The sequence below is a fragment of the Copadichromis virginalis genome, linkage group LG14 (genome assembly GCF_057382275.1).
Source record: "Copadichromis virginalis isolate Kocher_CV1m ecotype Utaka linkage group LG14, C_Virginalis_male_GT1.1, whole genome shotgun sequence".
In the NCBI taxonomy this organism is placed as follows: Eukaryota; Metazoa; Chordata; class Actinopteri; order Cichliformes; family Cichlidae; genus Copadichromis; species Copadichromis virginalis.
Window position 1 is genome coordinate 34199491 of NC_140631.1, and position 24255 is coordinate 34223745.

Below are 24255 nucleotides of genomic sequence, written 5' to 3' on the forward strand. Positions count from 1 at the left end.
AGATGAAGGGGTATGTGGAAACTGGACAGCTTAGAGGGTGGGGGTCTCCTGGGCGTTGATGACAGATTGAACAGAAGTGGCCACGCACCACACCGCAGCCAGCCATCGTCCTCACCGCTCACATCCTTAATGGAAAGTGGCAGCCTGAAATGAGTCGCCGCGGCAAAGTGTATTATTTTTGAAATGCTTTTACACAAAGGCTCCTGACCACATTTACAACTTTGTCTCATGCTTTTCATGTCACTCCCTCTCCAGCCTCTATTTGCTGTGTCTAATTGTTTGCCACCTGCCAGCGAAATGAACTGCCAGCCGTGGACGGACCTTTCATTTGTCTGTCAGGATGAAAATAGATTGGGAGAGACAACATCAAAAAGAAGGAGGGGAAAAATGGCTGAAAGTGGAGTGCACAGGGGCAGCTGTCACAGCGGCCCCTCTGCTAGACACTTTCACAGAGGAGGGGTTTAAAGTCCTCGAAAGCTGTATTTAAATGGATGAAAATAAAATCAAATATTTACTTTTATCATCTGCTAAAAGTCTCCAGATTTCAGATATTATTGGTCCCCTCTCTACATATTTGATTGTTCATGTGAAGAAGAGCAGCGATAACTGTTTTTAAATTAAATTTGCATGTGTAATTTTACCACAGCACATTTGCGCTGCTTTATTCCTTGTATTTCTGAATAAAGTGCTATTAGATTAGATTCCTACTCTAGATCTACAAAGGAGACATTTCTGTGGTCATACTTTACATTGCAGTCATCCCTCACAGCCGCAGACCTCATTAATATTCATTTCAAGATTAATCCTTCCTTTATTCTCCGCAACTCAATTAAGACAATCCTATTAATAAAATATGCACTAGATAATCTATACATGATTCATGAGCACCCGGCTAATGAATTATTCATCGAAAGAGTTTCATGTTTTCTCAACATACTGTAGATCTAATGTAATGCCCAGGCCATGCCAAAGCATGGGCAGGCCCCTGCAGGAACGTGAGGAAGGGGTGAATGTGGCAAACAAGAGGACATTCACAAAAATCCCCTGCAATCAAAACATGAAATCTGTCAATGATATTTCACTGAGAACTATGAAGATCTGCTCAATAAATGATACTTGTCATCAGTATTCTCCAGAGCACAGCTGTATCCCAGGAGATATTAATATTTCAGGAGGCTTTCAAGCTTTCCTGGCGCTCTCTCGTTCTCTGTTATTCTGTGTGTAAGTTTCAACTGCTTTTTTCTTTCACTATTATTTTTATTATTGTATGCTTGTTATGTCGTTGTCACCAGGGCTGCACCTTCTGCTTAATGCGCAATTATATCTGCTTTATGAATATTCTCTCTCCGTCAAGACAAAGTAGAGAGGTATTTTTTGGGGGGAAATTAAACATCATACTTTTTAATATTTTGAGCAGAATCAGTAAAATTACCCAACAGCCTGAAACGCATCCAAGGCAAACTCTGTTTCCCAGGGCATGTTTTACATGATCTGTGACTGTAGATACAAAACAGCAACAACCGTCTGTGTTGTTTTTGTGGAGGAAGGATTCTGGGGATTTGGTTCAGATGACAACAGGCTTAGCTCGTGACAGAGCAAAGGCCTGGCCTGTGTCACAGAGAGTAACTGCAGGAGATTGGACGAGACATTATCTGGCACCTTCACAAACCCAAAGGCCAACTGCAGACCCGATAAGGACAAGCTTTCCTTCTCTTCTCTGTCAGGGAGCTCTTGCAGAGCCAAGTTCACTAGATCATCATTAATCCTTGGCCAGTCAGATTGCATGTGAACTGAGGAGTCTGGTGGTTTAATGGTGTGCCTGTGCTTTTTCTTTTGTCATTACATAAGGTCACAAGTGTCATTTCCATCCTAAGCAACATGCTTTATTTCCTAAGTTAATAAACAATGTCCCTTTCATCATAATACCATGTTCTGTTTTGTGCAGTAGCTTATATGAAAAAGCCACCCGTAATTTTTGACTTCCGTATGTGCATATTTATTTTTGATTGTAGCTGGGGTTTTTTTAAGTTTTTGGTTTCTTTGATTGCATTTTTATTTTCTATTGTGTTCCTGTCTATCTAGGAACACAAAGTAAAACCAGTAGTAATTGCCATAATATGCCTACACCCTTCATATAGTTTCTGACTGTGAAGCAGATTATGTTCTGTGGCTCTGGATAGAATAAACGCCAAGTAGAGAATTCCCAAATCTGCTTCTGGAAAGTCTTTTGTTCGACTTGGGGATGTTTTCAGGCCAGGCTGCACCAGGGGACCACTGGAGGCAAGAGCAGATGTAAGGGAATGTAGTAGCTCGCTGGCTGGTTCTCATGTTTATTTACTTAAGCCTCATGTGTACATGTGTGTCTAAGTTTGCCTTGCATGCATTACGTTGAAAGATGGAGTTACAGGGCAGGATGTTTACCCTTCAAATGCCCTGACTAATGTGTCCGCATGCTCGTAGTGGCAGGCCCTGCAAGGAGTAAGAGATGCAGATATTTTCCCCCTTAAAACATGAATGACTTTGGTACCAGGTTTGCTCATGCTAATTGCTTTCTGCTATCATCTGATTTAATTTATTTAAAAACACGTCATTTTTTTTATTCCTGTAAGATTTAAACTTGCGTCTTGCTTCATCCATATTTTTTTTGTAGATTGTTTTGTTCCTTTAGTTTTATATCCTTTTTTTTAACTGTTACTGTGTTACTTTTTTTTTTTTTAAACCTTCTGTTTATTAAAACAAAAGACTCTCTCTTTTTGTTAAGCAGAATGTCATATATAAAAGGCCTAATTCTGGATCCAAACATATTTAAAATGCTGTTCAATCAAGAATATAAGTCAATTGTGTTAGCATTTTTTTTTTTATAATGTACAGTTTGAATCTCATACACCTGCAGCAATTACAACACCCTGTAGCTGTTCTGTGTTTTTTAATAACGTCATTTTATTTTAGTTTTTAATGCATCATTTTTGGTGCATATATAAATAAGACACATTCTGTGTGTGTTTGATGTAGGAGTGTGGTGGTGCCTGTGAAGAAAACCTCCCCTGGCAGCCTAGCAGTTAACACCCTGGGAAGCAGCAGCAGCACCTCTCCAGGCTTGACAACTGGCAGCACCCCCAACATCTTTGCTGCTACCTCTGCGACCCCCAAAAGCATGATAAACACTACGGGTATGCTACAAACAAGGTTACTGGACTAAAACCACGTTGTTCAAATCCTACACTCAGTCCTAGTAGCCTTGCTAGGATTTACATAATACTGCTTCAGTATTAAGATTACAAGTTGCAATTACTTGTAATCTTACTGACCTCTCCCGATTTTCCGTTAAATGATGCTATTCTAGGAATAGAACAAAGTGTTTTTACTGTGTATGATCATGTGATCCTGGATGTCCTTGCAGGTGGTTTTTGTTATCACTAGATGGCACTCTTTACCTTTTTTGACTCCCCAAAGCAGCCCTGTGCTTCTGAGAGTGAAAATGGCTGTTTAGCCACCAGGATTTGTCTAGACACCACCCTAATTTTAATCTGCTTCAACTGTACAGAAAACAAATCTTTTTTTTTTTGTTTTGCCAAAAGTGAATTTGCATACCCTGACTTTTTATGGTGCATGGCTTCTGATCTGACTGACTAAATGGCCTCTCCCCCCTTGCTGTCACATTGCTTCTCCCGAGGCTGTGCTGCATTGAGCAGGATTCACCTCAGGGCCAGTGTACTCTGGCTTTTGAAATACCCCACTTAACACAAAGAAGCACAAAGGATTTCAAACACCTTTTAGTGTGCTGTATTATTATTATTATTATTATTATTATTATTAATAATAGTAATAGTAATAATAATAATAACAACAATAATAGTAATAATGGTAATACAAATCACTCTCCTCTCTGAGGCCTTGTGAAGGAATTTGAGAAATGTACCCAAGTGAAAGTGTGCTTTCAGCTAAATCCACAGACTCTCACCCAGACCACATGATATCATTCTCACTGGTCTGACCTCTCAAAAGGACAGTCAGAATGATTTTATATTTGCGACTATGCTGCCAAGAAGCTCTGACTCAGGTTTCACCTTTAAATTACAGTTGTCACAATATCCAAATTTCTTGGCTTGTTTAAAGCTTTTCCGATATGTTCGATATGTTGGTTGATTCTTCATCTTTGTCGTTTTACTAAACAAAACAGTTCCATGTGTCCCTGCTGGCACAAGTTTGAACCAGCTGAGTTGCACTTGGATTTAGTTAAAGTGCATAATTTGTTCTACTTGGTTGAAATTTGGGCTGAAGTCTACTGTCAGGGGCCAGATTGTGGCTGCTTTTTTATAACCTCCCATCCTTCCTTCATTTTCTTTCAGTCATTTCAATCTGTGTGCCATTAAAAACATTTACAAGCACTGGATGTAACTTTAATGGAATTTCCCTGAAGATAGACAATGGTTTTGAATAAGGCGTTGCTTCTTTCTTCAACAAATCTTGTGGTAGTATTTAAATGCTTTGAATTGACCACATTTTACTGTCTATTTTTAGTTACCTAAATATTTCTGCTTGGTACTTGACAAGGATAGTTAAAACACAATAAGACATAGCATTGCGTTTTCTTGTATCCACTTGTTCACTTAGTGGGAGGGGTCACTAAAAATCAGTGCAAAGTTGTTTGGTGGTCACCTTTATGCTGAGATGAAATTTTATATCCTGATTCAAAGTGGTATTCTTCCACTGTGACAATGCCTGCATTCAAAGGCCATTAGGGGGCCACTGAATGGTTTGATCAGTGCAGAAATTATGCAAGCCATGTGTGATGGCTTTCACACTTACCATATTTTGACCCAGTTGAACACATATGGCAGAAAGTGCACCAATGAGTTACACACCACCATCATCAAAAGCAAGTGCCGTAGCGTGCTTTTGCAGCACTTAGAGGCTTAACATCATAATAAGATGCCTAATGGACGTCTTTCCTCTAATTTGTCAGCCATCTGTATAAATCTGAAATTATTTTTGCCTTGCATTAATGTGATTCGCTTCTGTTATTCCTCCCGCAGGAGCCACTGACGCAGCTGCTTCTACCTCCTCTTCCTCCAGTTTTGTCAATGGAGCCACGAGTAAGAATCTGCCGGCCGTGCAGACGGTGGCCCCCATGCCTGAGGACACAGTAGAAAACATGAGGTACAACACAGTTCTTCCATTCAGCCAAACTCATTTAGTCAAACTGTGTCACTTCTGTATAAAATCTACCTGAAAGTAGATTTTTCTACATTGTGTTTCTTTCCTTAAAGTTTCCTCAAAGTGCTAAATCAAGATTTTCTATAGTTTTCTGCATTTTATGTGTGTGTGTGTGTGTGTGTGTGTGTGTGTGTGTGTGTGTGTGTGTGTGTGTGTGTGTATATATCGATATATATATATATGTATATATAAAAACCAAAATAGTGGTTTTATGTTAACACTGTGGCAAAGTTTGTCCTAATTTATGTGCATGTGTATTACCTTGAGTACAGCTGGCTGTGACCTTGACTCATCTTCTCCCGTCGCTCTAATAGTTTGTGACAGACATCCTTAGATCTACTCTCCCACCGACTGCTGAGAGCCGAGGTCTTTCTCCAGAGTCTCGCTCTCCTCTCTTGCTCTGCCTCAGTGTTTTCTGCCACAGGAATAGAGATTCAGTTGCCATGGCAGCAGTAACCGACATCACTTAGCGTAACTGTGAAGTCAATGATGGTACTATCTCACCACAGAACCTACTGATGCCTGTGTTATATTTTAGATCACAGCCGAGCTGAATAGATTGCTTCGGTCTACTGAAATCAAACAAATAAATCTGATTATTACCATAGTTCTTTATTATAATATAATGACTTCATGATCCCAACTTTTAAGTCCCAAAGCATCATGAAGGAAGGATTGCCTGTGGTTTCTTTATTTTTTTTCTCTCTATTTCAGTGCCTTTTGTGAAGTAGACCAGAATCCACTACGTCAGAAGCTGACACCTCCTGAGCTCAAACCCTTTAGCTCCCTGACAGGATTAAAGACAGCCTCCAGAGGTGCAGGACAGTGTCTTAGGCAAGGACATCTATGCTAGCTACCTAGACTTCCTGCATCCTGCACTTTATGCTAGTGTGTCATCTCTCTGAATATGTTTTCCCAGGTTTCTTGAAGCGGGTTTCCACTACACATAAACCGTCCCTCTTCTCTTTCTGTTTTTCTGTATTCTGCAGCTTTCTGTCCATCTTAGCTGGGAAAACAAGCTTCAGCTCTCCTCGTGTTGTCCTTTTTTTTCTGTGTGTGTGTGTGTACACATAGGAGATATACTGTATCTCTACTTGTACACCGTCTCAGTTTGTATGGCTGCATGACTCCAGCTCACAGTTTTTCCGAGGTTCTTAGATAATGTCAGCCAGAGGCATAGAGTGATTGTCTAAAAGATGTGGAACTTCCTCTGCAGTGAATAACTGTGATCTCAAGTGCAACTCTGGTAACATATCACAACAAAGAATGCAAACAGCTAGTGAGATGTGAGTTCACATGGCTCTTAATAACATTAAATCTTCACTCACTAACATCTCTGCTGATAGCAGCCACAATCTCATTGATATCTGGCTTAGTTTGCATCCTCTGAAATGTGCTGGTTACCTCTTGCACCCACCAGTCTGACTCTGACAGTCTGACTACACACTAAGTGCTGTTAGCTGTGCACACCGGGTGAACTGTGGGGCTCTCACTGCTCCTTTTTTTATTGCTCCTTGATAGTGTAGCAAAAAGAATGACCTCTTTCAAGTTTTCTTTTTGAAATTCAGGTGTCTAATTTCTTTTTCTGACTTCTACTTTGATGTGCTCTCTGACAGCATTACTACAAAGCTAGAAAGGGCCTTGGAGAAAGTCGCACCCCTGCTGAGAGAGATCTTTGTGGACTTTGCGCCTTTTCTGTCTCGCACCCTGCTGGGCAGCCATGGACAAGAGTTGCTCATAGAAGGTACAGATGTTGTATGGCGCGTTTTATTCTTAGTGCGCTGTTAACATTTTTGTCCCAGTCACCCCACCGGCTGCCAAACTTTGGATGCTGTAGACATTGACAGGAGAGTTGCGATATTGCACACAAGCTGGGGGTCTGATTAAATTTGTTTTCCCTTTCATTCATCTTGTGGCATGTGTGTGTTTGTTTTCTTCATGATTCTTTTCTCAAATTCTTTCCACATATTGTTCCTAGATGTTTTTGTAACCATCAGCATTTCACTGTCAAACCAATCTCATTTTGAACTAAATGTTGGTAGCCTTTGCCACCTCATTGCATTATTTTTAGTGCCAAAATAAGATGAAATTTCCAACTCACTCTTTCCAACTCACATTGTACTAGAAGGGATTTTGAAATCTTTTTTTTTTTTTTTAATTTCAGGGTAAGCTTTAACCTTTTTGTGCACAGTAAAATCTATATGCACGCACATTTTTATTACAATGAAGTATAAGTGCTTAAATGTTTCTGTATTACCGTAGTCATTTTTGTTGCTATTAAAATGTACTCTTGAATGTTTGACCTAGACGTGCCTCTGTGCAGCCACGAGGTTTAATGGCATTAATTATTTTATTTTAAAACGGTATTACAGCAGTCACTTTACAAATAGAGCTGCACTGACTGGTTTGGTTGTGCATAGTGTTTGCAGAAGTGTGAAATCTCTTTGCTGCACTCCACTCTATTTCCTGGTGGCTGCGTGAAGCTTTCCAGTCCCTTCTTCAAGCCTCAGGTTGGCAGCCTCTCACAGTGCTACTTGTGCCTAACCTCAGGGCTCTATGCCTACATGTGTGTGCACTACCACTCTATTCCCCAGGCTTGTTTTGGCTTGTATTCACAAGAAAACAGGGCCACCGCAGTCAGCACGCGCATGAGTGAGACTGTGTGTGTTTGCAGATGTTTGTCTGTTTGTGTGTAGTCCAAAACATACGCGGGTGGTCTCCGCTCTCTCAACTTGCACCCAAAATGCTTTCTCTGAATGCGGATTGCAAAAGTCTTTTCTTTTGCTGGTAACCTAACCGACACTGGTGGACACTGGCAGAGAATGACAGGATGCTGCCAGAACGCACTCTTGTGACTGTTATTTAAGCCCTGCTAGAGAAATACTTTGACCCACATTTACTGACCACCATTGTCCACTTTTCTCCAGGGGCATACTTTATTCATTAACTGTTTACACAACCAGTTGATTTAAAAAATGCATTTCCAATATTTTAATGTTTTGAATAACATTGCATTTAGTTAGGGTTTTTGTTGTTTTGCAATGTTGGATCTGAAATTTTATGGATCTTTTTATTAGCATCTTTTATTGTCATCTAATTTAAGCTTTTAAAAATAATCAGCTTTGGCATGTTTAATGATAAGAAGGGTCTTCTTTATTTGATATAACTAGTCTTGTCGAAATGAATGGTGAAATGATAAATTAAGTACTTTCTGCGCTCATGAAAAGGACATTTGAGGTTTTACGGACTCCTTTTTAAAAATGTTTCCATTCCAACCAGTTAAGTTCCACAAACAAGCATGGTTTCCTCCAAGTCAGCCGTATATCATACATATATACATAAGTAAATAGAAATGTGAGTATGCTATGCACATGTGGCTTGGTCTACTCACTCAGTGTCAGGAGAAAGGAATGAAAAATCAGGTAGCAAAGCCTTGACAAGTGTGAATATGTCTGTTACCCTTTCACTCAAAGTCTGTCAGCAGACTGACCAAGCTGACAAACCAGAGCTGATCTCAGGCTGCAGACTGTAACCCCACAAACAAGGTCATAGATAGACAGCTCGGGCCTCAGCACTCTAGACATGTTTAACCCTGTCTGGGTCTGTGAAATGTGAACTCTGACAGGGATTAGAGCAGGTTTACCAGTCAAAACACTGCAAATACACAGAATCAACACTTGCTCTTGGACACCTATATTATATGGAAGTTTATCAAGCCACTTCAGCCCATCTTAGTTTCAGTCTGTTCATGACTGATTTTGCTTCGTCTCTTTTCGTCATCTACTTTTCTTCCCGACCCTTCCCAGGCCCGCAGTTGAAATACTGTGCTGTAGTGCAAAGGCGCTCCATTTACCAGTAATTACCAGTCATCCATCACTCCTTAGATTGCTCGGGGTCAAGCCCTCCTGTGCCCCGTGTGCCCCTTTGCCTCACTCTATTCCTTCACCCCCTTTGCAGACATGTGGTCACTGCAGCAATTATGTTGTGTGCACCCTGAGCTTTACACTTGGAGTTGTTGGGTAAGAGCTGTGCGCGAACACTGCCGCTGTTGTGATGCCTGCCGCCTGCTCCTTGCTGTCCCCTGAGTGGCCCAGCTTGCCGGCACATCACCCCACAATGCCACATTCACCCATGCCTTAACCCTGCCCTGTTTACAGGAAAGGACTGGCAGGCCATGTTTAAATAGAATGCATTTAGTTTGTCTACCAGCACAAGGCCAGGGTCAGTTGGCCACCTGACTACTGTGTCAGTCCGGACTGACTTATGGCTTAGCGTGTCACTGCTATAACAAGAGGTCAACTGTGGCACTCTGTGTACAAGAGAAGGGTCACATCCTCTTAGAGTATTTACAATATGTTCCCTTGGACAGTCTCTGCTCATGAATAGAACTCAATGGAGAATCAGTGACCAAAAGATCCATCCATCCAGGGTTTGAATATTTTGCATTCTGTGTTAGATTATACCATTTAATCACACAAGTAAAACCATTTCTGCTGAATTTTGTCTAGTTGACCTTTAAAGGGGACCATTTATGCTCGTTCCTGGCTTTCCACCCTTGTACAATTCAAATTCAAAGTTCAAAATAATCCCTATTAATCTCAGTGCTCTCAGGTCTTTTTGCAGCCCCTCTGTTCATTATTTTATTAAAACAATCAGTTTCAGCTCCTCTCCCTTTGCTGACATCGAGGGTGGCAGTGAACTTTTTTCTGATTGGCTGTTTCATGCAAACAGAAGCTTAGAGCCAGAGCTGTGTGGCTGAGATGTTTATATTAGGGATAACCACTGCACTGACATCACACAGAGCCAAGATAAAAAAAAACAAACAAACAAAAAAACAGCAAAAAGAAAAAAAAAACTGCCTGAAGAAGATTTAGAGCAGACTGAGGCCTGAGCCCATTGCACATGTCTAATATAAGCATCCAACTCATATGCTATATATATTACAGAAAATAATAAAACATAAATAGAAATAAATAAAAAGCCATGAAGGGAAACGTCATGTAATTAGAATTAAATTCATATTTATAAAATATATTAATATGTTATGTTTACATATCATAGTTTACAAATACACAAGTGCATTAATATTATCAGTATATATCATTGTTATCAAACGGTGCCCATACTTAACAGGCATGTCAACCAATGTAAATGTTACTGCAGTTTTAGTGTTTGGACTTTTGGAGGTAGGTCTGCTGCTGTGTTTACATGTGGACAGCAAATTGTACCTTGGACACACATGTGATTGTTTTATTTATTGTTTTCTGTGCTATTACAGCAGACACTCGTGCATTTCTCATTAAGCTATTCTGTATAATTAGGCTATTCTTTATACCCGTGTCTTCAGGTGCTTTTTGCATACTTTATAAAACTGAATAATATCAAAGATAACTCTGCTTTTAAGTATAATGCAAAACTATTTTGCTATTAATAATTTTATTAAATAAGCCATCATTACAACTACATGAATACTATTTTGTTTTTAAGTATTTGTACTGTGAAAAACTTAAAGTTCCTAGAAATCTTCTTTGGTGGATTCCCCATCATCCATGAAACAACAACATCCATGGGGCATAGGTGTTTTTACTCTGCCTGCCTATAATGAGTACTATAGAGTTCCTTTCTTTGCTTTATTAATGATTGCACCTTTAATGGTTCTCGCCGAGTGCAGCAGAAGGGCTGGAGGTGCAGAATACGAGACCAGTTGCAGCCATTGTTTCTACAAATGAGCTTTTCACACCTGCCCATGTTTCATTAGAGAGTTGTCTGCTTCAGCGGCTCACCGTCTACCGAATGGAGATGTGGGAAGAAGCTGTGAATGTCTTCTGTGAGCGTGTGGCATGTGTGAAGGATGTGCGTGTGTGGGGGTTGGAGTGCTCGTATGTAAATGTGTTGCAGATGTATTTTTTTGTTCTGTCGTTTTTTTTCTCCTTTACAATTTTATGACAGGCAAATTGGGAACACAATTTGGGGAGGGTTGGCAAAAATGCTAAAAGAGGCTATATACAGTAGCTTTGCACAAGTCGAGTACTGTATGTCGGTGTTGTGCTCTATGCGTTTTTCTTTTTTTATATATTATCTTGTTTGCCCAAATGATTACACCTTATCATACCAACAGTTGTATGCTTATGTTCTTTAACATGCAAGATTAATGTCTCTTCTTTTCATCTGCTTTATCTCCAAAGGTCTAGTGTGTATGAAGTCAAGTACCTCAGTGGTGGAGCTCGTCATGCTCCTTTGTTCTCAGGTGAGCATTTTCTTTCTCATTTTTTTCACAGTTTTCATCTTCCCAGGCTCTCTTTGTCTTTTTCTATCTGCCATTCTTTTTCATGTCTAATAGGCCGTTCTATACTCTGCTACTCTTGATAACATACTCTCTGCCAACACTCTGTGGAGACGTGCAAGGATCTGGTTTCAACCTTTGCAGATCAATATAAGCTGACACTCTGTACTGGCAAATTAGACATGGTCATTGCTATAACCTAGTTCACTCACCTCTTACTTTGAAAGATGTATTTTAAACAGAGACATGCACATTAGATATACCCTTTATCCAGTCCAAGTTGTGGATATTTTGAAAGTATACACATTTATGGTTAAGACTTGCTTCAGTTTTGAGGGCTCATGTTAGACAGCAAGTTATTTAATCTCTTCCCTCTTTAATCTAATTGTCCAAACGGATGGTACAGACACACACTGATCTCTGAGAATCTACCGACTTTCTCACTACGCCCTAGAGCTTTATTACCAAGCTCTCCTTTAGAGAATGAGCTCCACCTCATGCCAACCCTGCAAGTGACTGATCACCTTTGAGCTGACCCTCTGAATCTCTTGTTAAGCCCATGTTTTAGGGAAGGTCAGAGCCCTGATGTAGCAGTTAGAACAGGAGACATTTAACATACCTTCTGTCAGCCCATCAGTCTTGCGTCGGGAGCCCATAAGGAAGCCATTACTTGGTGCCTCTGTGGATCCAGACTGCTGGGCCAAAGTCTTGAGGAGGTGGATTGCCACAAAGTGTGCTCCATGGTATCCATAGTCCAAAGGGCTCTTCGGCAGGGAGCTGTGCCTCTGTTATATGGAGGCCATTATTCAGGGGCTTTCCACCAAAAAATGTACGTAAATGGGGGAGCCAGTTTTGAGTTATTGTTGCTCTTTTGATGGTTTTTGATGGGCTCCTTTTTGTGCTGCTTTTCTGTCTGTGGGAAGTTGCATTTTCCAGCTTTAGGATTTATTGCAGATGAGAGCATCAGCATGCTGTTAAGGGTCTGAGTCCACCCCCCGTTACACAGATAGCATTACTGCAGCTCCAGAGGTTCCTGCCATTAGGGGCTCGCGGGCTGAAACCCAGGCTGAGATATCGATCAGACAGCAAGGCCTTGAAACTAGATTGTACGGTTTGGTGTCCTTCTAAAACTGTTCAGATAAAGATGAACAATTGCTCTTCATCCTTATAATACACTCTCTCTATGTATATACTCCACTTTTGTTACCAGCTGGTATAATTAACTGATGTAAAAATAGATAATTAGCAGTGTGTTCTTCATTACTTTTTTCAGGGAACCAAGCTCATATGTGCTGACCAGCTGTCAGAAGCAGCAGAGACAATCCTTAATCTGATTAATAACTGCAGTGCAAAGAGCTCATAATTGATGTCTTTGGTAGCACATATTGAATCTCAGCTGGTTTTAGAAAGCACAGCGAGTCTTGTCAGATGCAGGGTGAGCTTTTATCACAATAAAATGCCATCTTTGACATGCCCCCTCACATACTTTAACATTAATGTTTTAAGACAGCAAGGAGGGCACTTAGATGACCTTTAGTCCCTCTCTGTTTTGTGACCTGTCACTTTTATGAATAAATTAGTGCTAATGATCTGCCTTTTCTTATTTATGCATACTAATCACAGCAATCATTATGTTGCTGGCCATGGCTGCAGACACTATGTGTCTCTCCTCAGTCTGGGCAGCTGAATGAAAGGGTCAAGCAGCTCTGTTTCTTGTAACAGCTTAAACATACAGGGGGGGATCTAGAGTGGAGCCACAGAGATTTAGTGATGGAAGGCCTCCAGATGTGGAGAGTACAACTGAGCAAAGCAGAGTAGATAAAAGCAAAGGCTCCCGCATACTGACAGGTTGGATTGAAACACCACAAATACTTAGTGCCCTGCTGAATTTCAGGAAGATGAAAGTGGGAAGAGAGAGATGCCTCTCAAGGCCATCAAGCTGTTCACTGGGACAGGAGTTGTGGGATTTTAGGTGGTAGGATTTTCAAAGATACAATGGAGAATTCCAGTATTTCCCCAAGTGAGCATCAAACACTTCTTAGTATCGTTTGCGTTTCAACAAACTCACCTGCTCTTTAGTATTATGGCACTTTTTAGCCACTTGTAGCAAATTCATTTGTATACAGTAGACTACTGTAGTCTTCAGTTTTTTCCAACTGAAGCATTTTTCCCCCAGAAAGCTAAATTCAGTTTATATCATATCAAATACAGTGTAAATGAGTTGTAGTGTGTGGAAACTAAACTCAGCTATAAGCAAGTCACTATAGGACTTTAGTTCTGCTCGGATATTACTAAGAAGTAGTAATCCTGGATATGCCTGCTTGATATGTAATTATGAGCTAATAATAATGAGACAAAAATATGTCAAGCCTTTTTTATTTTTTAATTGTAACCAGACATGTCCAAAAGGCCAAACTATTGGTGCATCTTTAAAATTTCGTTTTTCTTGGCGAAACTACTAAACAAACTTTACATAGCCAGAGGTGCTGCACTGTGGTCATGGTCTGCATTTACATCAAGAATTACATCTCTTTTTAAGGAGCTGCACGTCGAGCCTAATTTCCTTCAAATGGGCTGCAGAGGATTTTTTAAATCTCTGCAATCAAAGGCAGCCTCCTCTGGGAGTTGTGCACTCCAGCTAAAAAAAAGAAAAAGAAAAAAGAGAGTCTCTGAAGTGCTATCTCAGCTGTCAACAAGCATACCTCAGACAAGATAGCATATTTGACTAGTTCATGCTTTACCTCCTCTGACCTGCTGCCACTTTCCCGGTGTTGCCCAAGTGTCACGTCTGCCTTGATTTCCGTATTTATTTTTGTCACGTGAGCATGGTGCGAGTGGAACCTTGGAAGTCTGGCTGTACATGATCCCTTTCCAAATCAACAACAGCCTATTCCAGGCAGATACTGTAGCACAGGAAAGGGGTCAGGGGGAACATTTGGAGACCAGATGCTCAGCAGTTTGTCAGCACCATCTCCCTGACTTAACGCATCGTAGGGTCAGACTGTGCACTCGTGCGCGAACCAGTATGTGTCAGTCACAACAACTATGTACAAAAACACGTACCCATACATAATAATGTCAATGTCAGTTATTTTAGTACTATACTAAACAAATGCTGTTTATCTTATCCAGACACTCACAGGGAACAAGCAGTGTGTACCTCTTTTCTGCATGTAGATTATATACCACCATATAGTCTTTCAGTTGGGAATAGCAGTTATATTTAATGCTTTTTCGGTAAACAATGTTCAAAGGTTCCTTTATATATGTGAATAGCCTTAAGTTATATGTACATTATTAGCCCTTAGAACTAAAACCCTTTCTCCTTTCATTTTTCTTCTGTTTCCCCTTTTTCTTTGAACTGTGGCCTTCTCTATTTTCTCTTCCATTTGCACCTCAGTAAGGTTACAGGAGAGCTGAATTTCCCACAGTGAAAGGCGCGCGCTCAAACTGCTTTTTAATCATTTCCAGAGCATGTTGTGAGACAGCAAGTGCTGGCACTCTGGCCCAGGACTCGGATTCCTTCCAGGCACTCACTGCAGGGCTCAGTGAGCCCGCTCAGTAATCTGTCACTGTAAGGGACGGAGGAAATGGCTGTATTTAAGCGAGAGGATACAGTTTCATCCCACAATTACATCTCTCCTGTGTTTACAGATCTTTTCACAGAGGAAGAAAGGATGGTCTTACATGTGGTGCAGAATTTCAGCTTTTTATAGCTATCACTTTATTTTTTTTCCTCAAAGGATATATCAACGAAATGCTTTTTTTATGTACTTGAATTACAAGCTATGAAACTGTATCTAAATTGCAGTTTCAAATATAAAATTTTCATGACGAAATGTGATTCTTGTCACTCTTTTCCGAATGATCTTGCTGCATATTGGATGCAAAGTCTGTTTTAACTTTTGATGTGCTTTGCAAAGATTTCTGATGTGTTCTTTGTATTATTCTGTTAGCTTTATGGTAATTTAGATGCACGGGCAGTCCTTGTGTGAGTAATAAATATTTTTTCTTTCTCTTCAGGAGTGGCAGAACTCGATTCAAAAGAATGCTGGACTGGCATTCATTGAGCTAATTAATGAAGGGAGGTAAAGTATCAGTTTATTAATATACATAAGATTAAACAACAAGGCCAGACACTGGGTTACTAATCCCCCTGTTTTTTACTAGATTGCCCATAAACCTCTTGCTCCTCTTGGCTGCTCTGTTGGAGGTAAAAGTAAATAAGATTGTTGTGAGAGAATAACATAAGAGTCTCGGGTCCTCCTCTTGTATTTTGTCCCTCTGTCTTTTTTGCTGTGTTTTTCTTGATTCCTCCCTCTTCCTCCCTGGGTGTGGCCAGACTGTGTTTTCTGTCGAGCAGATCAGGGGCGGCTCAGCCTCCTTGCCCATCTGCTGACCCATCTGGCCAGGCCTCCTCGATGCCCAGGTTCAAGCCTGAGCCCAGCCAGGCTTCTGAGTCCCCCGCTGGCTCGGGAACAAAGAGCTTCAGTCAGTAGGGCCACACGGCGCTGTCCAGGGTGCTGCTGACAGACACATAATTTTCCAGTCTTACTCAAATCTCTGTGCACCTATTCTGCTTAACTAGACAGACGTATATGTAGCTGTAGTCTGGTAAATCTGTTTGCCTTACAAGGCGTGGCTGACATAGACATTGTATCTGTTGTATGTGCAACAGAACATTCAGCTATGTTTCATAATGCAGCTGTTTGAATTCCAAGCCATTAACAGGCAGGCTAACAATGCTCTGATTAGGTGGATATTTTATTTAAGCTTATTCTACAATCAGATCCGACATCCACTTTAGAGGCCATTTATCCTCCCCTCGTGAAAACAAAGAGAGCATTCATTAAGTTATTGCTGCTTCTAGCACCAGACATTATCATATTAAATAGCTATTGAGAAAGAAAGGTGTGTTACTACTTTTATAACTAATGTGTTTCATGAGTTGTATGTCAATGAATGCCAACATGAGATGAGAGAGGCGCCTCTGCTAAAGGCACTGTCAGGAGGTGCAATCCACACATGGAAGCAGTCAAAGGACCAAGACAAATAAAAAACAACCTTTAATGCTGTTGAAATGACTGATGATAAGACATTTGTTGTAGCGAAAGAAAGTAGAAATGTTAATGATAATCAGGCCCCCCTCTTGACATAATGAAATTTTAGTTGCATTTGTTGTAGCAGCTAAGCACCCTCACTCCGTCATGGCGCGAATGGTGATTGATTAGTGTTTTCTATGCATGAAATAATACCACAAAAAGTCTGGTGGAGCGCGTAAATGTCTTTTTTCCATCTCCAAATATCACTTGTCAACTTGCTTTCTCATCTATTCTTGGTTTCGAAACAAAGCTTGGCGTTGTCAGCCTCTGTCTTTGAACAGTGAACTTCTGTCTATTAACGAGTGCTTGTCAACAACTAAAGAGGCGAGAGCAGCTGATGAACGCAGCCTTGGGATTACTGCCTCTCCTTGGGATGGGAGGGAAAATTACAATCTGTATCAAGCACTGAAGAGGAACAAGGGGTGTTTTAATTAAAACAAAGCTGGCCTAATGGTGTGTAAAATGGCATGTAATCTACACACAATATCCAGGGTGTTTTCACTTATTAAAGATACTGGAACCTATGTGTGAATGTGGGTGGAGACCACGGAGTGTCTAGACTCAGCCATGTGAGAAGCTTTCCACCGCCAGGCTTGTCAGCAATACAGTTTCTGGGTTGATGTTCTGGTCAGTGGGAAGGGATGCTCAGTCAATCAGGAGCGTGGCAGACAGGCTCCAGTGCTCTAATGACACTCTATTCCCTCCTTAATGCTACAGAGGGGTCTGTCACTGACCTGCAGCCTTGCAACATAACTCAGACAAATGATTCTGTTTACCAGTCTCCTCTCTCACTAAGCAGAATGTTACACAGTCCTGACAAGCTAAATTTACCTTTACACTGTGCTTTCCTTTGGAGTGTCTTTGAAATGCATAGTAATTTTAAAAATCCTGATGTTTTCTCCTGTTTTTAAATTTCTTTGCAATATTAAAGGTTGCTCTGCCATGCCATGAAGGACCACATAGTCCGGGTTGCCAACGAGGCTGAATTCATCCTCAACAGACAGCGAGCAGAGGACGTGCACAAACATGCAGAGTTTGAGGTATAAACTATGCTTCTGAAAGCATTAAAGGCCTGCCCAGAGTTGCACAGCTTACTGAATCAACAGTAAATACAGTATTTCAATATTTCAATTGACCAAATTTCAGTTTTACCATCTGCTGTGAAAATAGATTTTGACAATCTGCTAATGAGCTCTAAACAAATCCTATTAGTATAAAACAGGCATTCAACTTTATATGCTCAGTAATCGTGTCCCTCTGTGTCCTCACGAGGATTAAATCCTCGCTCTTACAACTCGTATAAATTTAATTATTGGTGGCAAAGGGATCCCGGCAATATTAATTTAGGATTTTGATATGAGCTTTTGCCAACTAACTCGGGGGATAAAATCCCTTTGTCTGTATTTAGCCTACGCCCATCAAACCATCATTTGAGATATGAAAGGAAACACTAGGGTTTAAGTGGCATAATAAAAGAAGTGCACACTGGAGTAATAAGACCTTATAAAAGCACTAATCACTAATAAATGTTATGAAAGTAAGTAGTATTTTTTCAAATACAACAAATTATTATTTGAAGTTTAATAATTACAATAAATTAGACTCACTGGCCATTTGTTAAGTACACCTGTTCAACTGCTCATTGATTCAAATCAGCCAATCACATGGCAGCAACTCAATGAAATTATAAATGCATAATCAAGAGAACCTTCTGAAGTTCAAAGTGAACATCAGACTGTGGAAAAGAGCAAGTGATTTTGCACAAATGGCGGGATTGTTAGTGACAACAATAACTAAAATAACCACTCCTTACAGCCAGGATATGCGGAAGAGCATCTCTGAATGCACAACACACTGAACTTTGAAACAGAAGAAGACCACACTGGTACAGAAGTACATGAAAATGAGGATACAGTTTGTGCAGATTGACCAAAATTGGACAACTTAAGGTTGGGAAAATATTGCCTGGTCTGATGAGTCTCAATTTTTGCTGCCACATTTAAATGGTAGGGCCTCAATTACACATCGATCTATCCTGCCTGTGCGAATGGTTCAGGCTGCGTGTGATGTCATGGTGTGGCAAAAGTTTCTTGGACCCCTTAGTTCCAACTAAACATTGCTTAAATACCACTACCTGGCTATATGCTTGCTGTAAATGTCTGTTTGTTTTATGACTATGACAATGAGTTCACTGCTCATTGTCATGGTAGCTTACCTTTGGAATGTGGCGGGAAGGGAGATTTTAATCATGGATGTGCAGTGGAAAAAATCTGCTGCAACTGTGTAATGCTACAGTGGGGCAAAAAAGTATTTAGTCAGCCACTGACTGTGCAAGTTCCCCCACTTAAAATGATGACAGAGGTCAGTAACTTGCACCAGAGGTACACTTCAACTGTGAGAGACAGAATGTGAAAAAAAAAATCCATGAATCCACATGGTAGGATTTGTAAAGAATTTATTCGTAAATCAGGGTGGAAAATAAGTATTTGGTCAATAACAAAAATACAACTCAATACTTTGTAACATAACCTTTGTTGGCAATAACAGAGGTCAAACGTTTACTATAGGTCTTTACCAGGTTTGCACACACAGTAGCTGGTATTTTGGCCCATTCCTCCATGCAGATCTTCTCGAGAGCAGTGATGTTTTGGGGCTGTCGCCGAGCAACACGGACTTTCAACTCCCGCCACAGATTTTCTATGGGGTTGAGGTCTGGAGACTGGCTAGGCCACTCCAGGACTTTCAAATGCTTCTTACCGGAGCCACTCCTTTGTTGCCCGGGCGGTGTGTTTTGGATCATTGTCATGTTGGAAGACCCAGCCTCGTTTCATCTTCAAAGTTCTCACTGATGGAAGGAGGTTTTGGCTCAAAATCTCACGATACATGGCCCCATTCATTCTGTCCTTAACACGGATCAGTCGTCCTGTCCCCTTGGCAGAAAAACAGCCCCATAGCATGATGTTTCCACCCCCATGCTTCACAGTAGGCATGGTGTTCTTGGGATGCAACTCAGTATTCTTCTTCCTCCAAACACGACGAGTTGAGTTTATACCAAAAAGTTCTACTTTGGTTTCATCTGACCACATGACATTCTCCCAATCCTCTGCTGTATCATCCATGTGCTCTCTGGCAAACTTCAGACGGGCCTGGACATGCACTGGCTTCAGCAGCGCAACACGTCTGGCACTGCGGGATTTGATTCCCTGCCGTTGTAGTGTGTTACTGATGGTGACCTTTGTTACTTTGGTCCCAGCTCTCTGCAGGTCATTCACCAGGTCCCCCCGTGTGGTTCTGGGATCTTTGCTCACCGTTCTCATGATCATTTTGACCCCACGGGATGAGATCTTGCGTGGAGCCCCAGATCGAGGGATAAATAGCAAAATGCACAATATACACAATATAGAGTTTAAATGTAAATTAAAAATATAAAAATGTAAAAAGCATTGGTCAACAGAAAGCTTGTTTACACAGTAAAGTTTTTAACTGTTTTTTAAAGGATTCCACAGAGTCAACCAAACGTTGTCTCTGAGGAGTGTTTCCAACATCGTGTTGAATGTTTGCCACAAAGAATTAAAGCATTTCATAAAGCGAAAGCAAGTACTAGAAAGTTGCAAGTTGTGTAGTGGTTTACACATTCATTTAAAAAGCAAAAACATCTCCTGTTTTATCCCAGGAGGAGACACAGATCCCTTTGGGGTTTCTTATGGAAGGTTATCCAGTGTAAATATCTACCATATCAAACATGCAGAGCTAACTGCTGTTGTGAAAGAGTGAGCAGCTTTGATTTATGAATTATTTTTGCATCGTGTTGACATCATAGCTGAGAGAGGTGAGAAATGATAACCATTGAACTCAGATATCATTAGAATGCACAATATTCTCCGTGCTATATTACCCCGAACTAGACAACAAAAGTGGATGGATGGTTTGGTAGATATTACAAATCTGATTAATACACTTGTTTAATTTGGTATCATAATAAAAGTTTAATTCCTCATTAGTGAGGGTTTCAAATATTGTTGGGCTATCTTGGCGATACCCACAGGGTTGGGGTCGCAGTAATTGTGAGATAGACTAGAGTAGAAAACAAAACTGAGAGTTAAATAGGACATAAACCGTAGTTTTCAGGTTTTTGGTCTTCTGATTTTAAATTGTAACACCACCTGCTTACTTTAAAACAAAAATATTTAAAACAGCAACATTACAACTTTATAATAGCCCAAAATACACTGTACTGCATTTTTTAACTATTCACAAAGTTTTATAATCATGCGATTATCGCAACGACAGTTGTTATGAAGTATTACCAGTCTGACTGTTCAAAATCAAAATGTGTGTTTGCTATCGAACAAAACCACACACACACAATTCCGCCAGCTCTGTTAACAGCTTGTACATATGAGTAGTGATGAGTTTCTTATCTGGGAGAAGCAGCCATCCTCAAACAGCTGCTTGATATACAGTTCTTGAGGATCCTTGACCCACTAGATAAACTGGAAGAGACGGTTAGATATGCAATGTCAGGAGAAGGGGGAAGTGTACCTGGCCCCATCCGTTCTGTCTGCCAACTCCAGACAGCCTACACTTTTCATCTAGGCCTGACATTACTTTATTACCCACTCTTCAAGATTGAAGATTCAGGACGCAGATAAGACAGTTTTACAATTAAGTTGGTGTCAGGAAGACGCGTCATATGCTTTAAGTGATAAATAATGTTTGATATTTGTCACGGCGTCACGTTGTAATGTGAGGTGACGGGCGGAGATTGAGTTATCCGCTTTATGAGGTATATGTTGAAGTATAATATCTGACAGAATTCAAATTTTAAAGCAGGAAATTCAATTAACTTCCAGCTTCTGTTAGCAAATTAGATTGCGAATATTAGCAAGAGTTCCCCTCAGGGTGGCCTAGTGAGACAGAGTCGCATGTGCTCCTCTAGTTTACATTTAGCTACCTGGTGCGCTTCTGTTGCGCTGACTTCAGGAAAAAGGTTTATAAGTAAAGCTGCAAATTTTACACATTGTATTTTATTTAAACATTCTGACAAGTAGATTTTTTTTATATTTATGATTTGAATTATATAAAACAATATGTTCTTACACATTCTTACAGTTTGTTTTAGAAGATAACTGCAAATCTTCACATTTTAACCCATTGCTATACCAGCGGACAGCATAAACATTTTATTGATATAATGGCATTGTAGCTTTGTAAACCCTGACAGGCTATATTCTTCTCCCCTAATAGCGCCATCCAAAGCTACCTAACAGGAAGCCTCATCTGTCCACAGTTAGGCAATGGACTGCCTTCATGTGCTTGCAGTGATTTAGTGCCCTCCTCCAAGGGAGTAGAAATATATCTCTCAGCTGTCCACTAATATCTTTATGCACTCAAGTGTGTTGAATGAAGCTATAACATTCTTCAGCGTGACAAATGCTCCATTAGAGTGTATATATTATTCTGACTTTATTCAAGTAAGACATTCTCAAATGCTATTAGAACAATGTCCAGCATTAAATTTGATGGTAGATACTGTACCTAAATATATAAATACAGAATGAGATTAACACATTTTGTTTCTTTCTTCTCTTTTCTTAAATCTGAAATTAGTCAAACTGTGCTCAGTATGCTGCTGACAGAAAAGAGGAAGAGAAGATGTGTGACCACCTGATTTGCGCCGCTAAGCACAGAGACCATGTAACAGCCAACCAGTTAAAGCAGAAAATCGTCAACATCCTCACCAACAAGCATGGTGCCTGGGGCACGCTGGCCCAGAGGTAGGTCCCCACACTTGAACAAGTTTAACTGCAGACCTACAGGGGTGGTGTTAAGACTTCAAGATAAACTATAGCCACTCAATGTTAGGTACAACCTACAGGACAAAAGTTACCTGTTCATAGTACTCTGCAGTCAGAGGATAGGGCCACCAGTTAATGTCATTTTCCCAGGATCCGATAGGGTCAGCAATCAGGTCAGCAAATGCAATTACAGTGCCGAGTGGCTTAATCCTCTGGGGACAGCTGATTGGCCAGTCATCTAACATACCAGGGTGGAAGACGGGGGTTGGGGTGTTTCTGCAGCATTGTCCAGGCATTCATTGACCCTCTCAGTAACACAGCCCAGCACCTGGTGGTAGTTGCAGCCTTCCCCATGGGCCCTGTTAAAACAACCACCAGCTCTCCCACTCTGCTGCTTACTTTTCACTATCATCCACATGGTCCCATGGATGCAGGGCTGGTTAGAAGCATTGACAGCTAGTTATTTTAGACAAACAAAGGAGTCACAGCAAGCTGTTTTGTTTTCTTCTGGGCTTATGGCTGGGAATTACAGATATGACAAAAAGCATGCAGTTTTTTATAATAGCAGAACTATGAGCAATGACTTGGTGCAGGGAAAGCCTCAGGCAGTTTGAGTTAAATATCCACATCACATTATACAGGCCAGTTGTAGAAATGCACAGTAGTAGTAAATTTGTTCACATAAAATGAATTCAAGAGCAGCCAGTTGAGAGAAAGTCTGCCACTTTATACACAAACCGCAGCTGCTTATTTGCCAAATTTTTGCATCTTTGCTGAAACAGTAGCTTTAAGTTTGTTATTACGTTTTAACGATACAGTGCAGATGTTCGACTGGGTTTGCTGAGCGTGAATTTGTTTCAGATCTTAAACCAGGTTTCCTCATAATATGAAAAAATGTTTTACTAATTTTTATAGCTTTATTTTATGTTTTTAATGTTTCGAGCATTTTCCATCAAAATCAGTAGATGTTCTAAGCAGCTAAATGTGTTCTTTATCCTTCTACTCACGGAACATTGTGTGCAGTAGCCAGTCTAATTTTATCAAATGCATGTATATTGACATCACATGCTGCAATTTCCCGTTGACACTTGGATTTGTTAGAGGCAATAATGTATTGCAATTGCTTCCAGAACAATGGCAGAAAAACTGACCTTATCCAAACACTGTGTTTAATATTATGTTAATATTTTGACCGTGACTGTGAGGATCTCAGGGTCCAAGTACAGATTTTCTTAAAACTGACTGAACCTTAACTACCCATGGAAATCTATTGGACTGAATTCTGGGCTCTTGTTCAAATATTTATGGAGCTTCTCTCAGAGGCATAGCATTTGCATTGAAACAAAAGGTTATTGAGCGTGGGTGCATTGTAAATGATACCGCAAAACTTCCAACAAATTCAAATTTAATGGTAACCCGCTGGTGAAGAAAAATGATGCAATATGCTCACAAGCTCAAGGCAGTGTTGCAGTTCAGCAGCTCAGTCTTATTCAATGCTACATTAACTTTCCCATTTATGCTTCTCTTGTAAAATATAAAGCCCTCAAGCATTTTGAGGTGTGTGTGTGTGTGTGTGTGTGTGTGTGTGTGTGTGTGTGTGTGTGTGTGTGTGTGTGTGTGTGTGTGTGTGTGTGTGTGTGTGTGTGGGAGTGAACCTTTAGTTAGTAATGTTTGTTTTTACCGTCTTGCACAGAGATTGCTTTGCCTTTAACTCCCAAGTTCTGCCTGGGGACATGCCAAGGGATATTTATCATTAGTGTAGGATATATTATAAACAAAATTATTCATAGGAAGGCAGTAGTCAGACTACTGACACTTTTCTTTGTTTAGTGTTTTTTTTTTTTTCTTTTTTTTA

At 40.4% G+C, this 24255-nt stretch overlaps 1 protein-coding gene across 2 annotated transcripts in view; it reads left to right on the forward strand.

Annotated features, from left to right (window-relative positions):
* nbeab (neurobeachin b) overlaps positions 1 to 24255 on the forward strand; it is a 215038-nt gene that overhangs the window by 101535 nt on the left and 89248 nt on the right. For both annotated transcript variants that reach the window (XM_085430573.1, XM_085430574.1), the window contains exons 30-36: positions 3013 to 3170; positions 5037 to 5160; positions 6834 to 6961; positions 11403 to 11464; positions 15524 to 15588; positions 17534 to 17642; positions 22213 to 22379. In XM_085430573.1, coding sequence (XP_085286699.1) covers positions 3013 to 3170; positions 5037 to 5160; positions 6834 to 6961; positions 11403 to 11464; positions 15524 to 15588; positions 17534 to 17642; positions 22213 to 22379 — 813 coding nt within the window. The remainder of the gene's footprint in view (positions 1 to 3012; positions 3171 to 5036; positions 5161 to 6833; positions 6962 to 11402; positions 11465 to 15523; positions 15589 to 17533; positions 17643 to 22212; positions 22380 to 24255) is intronic.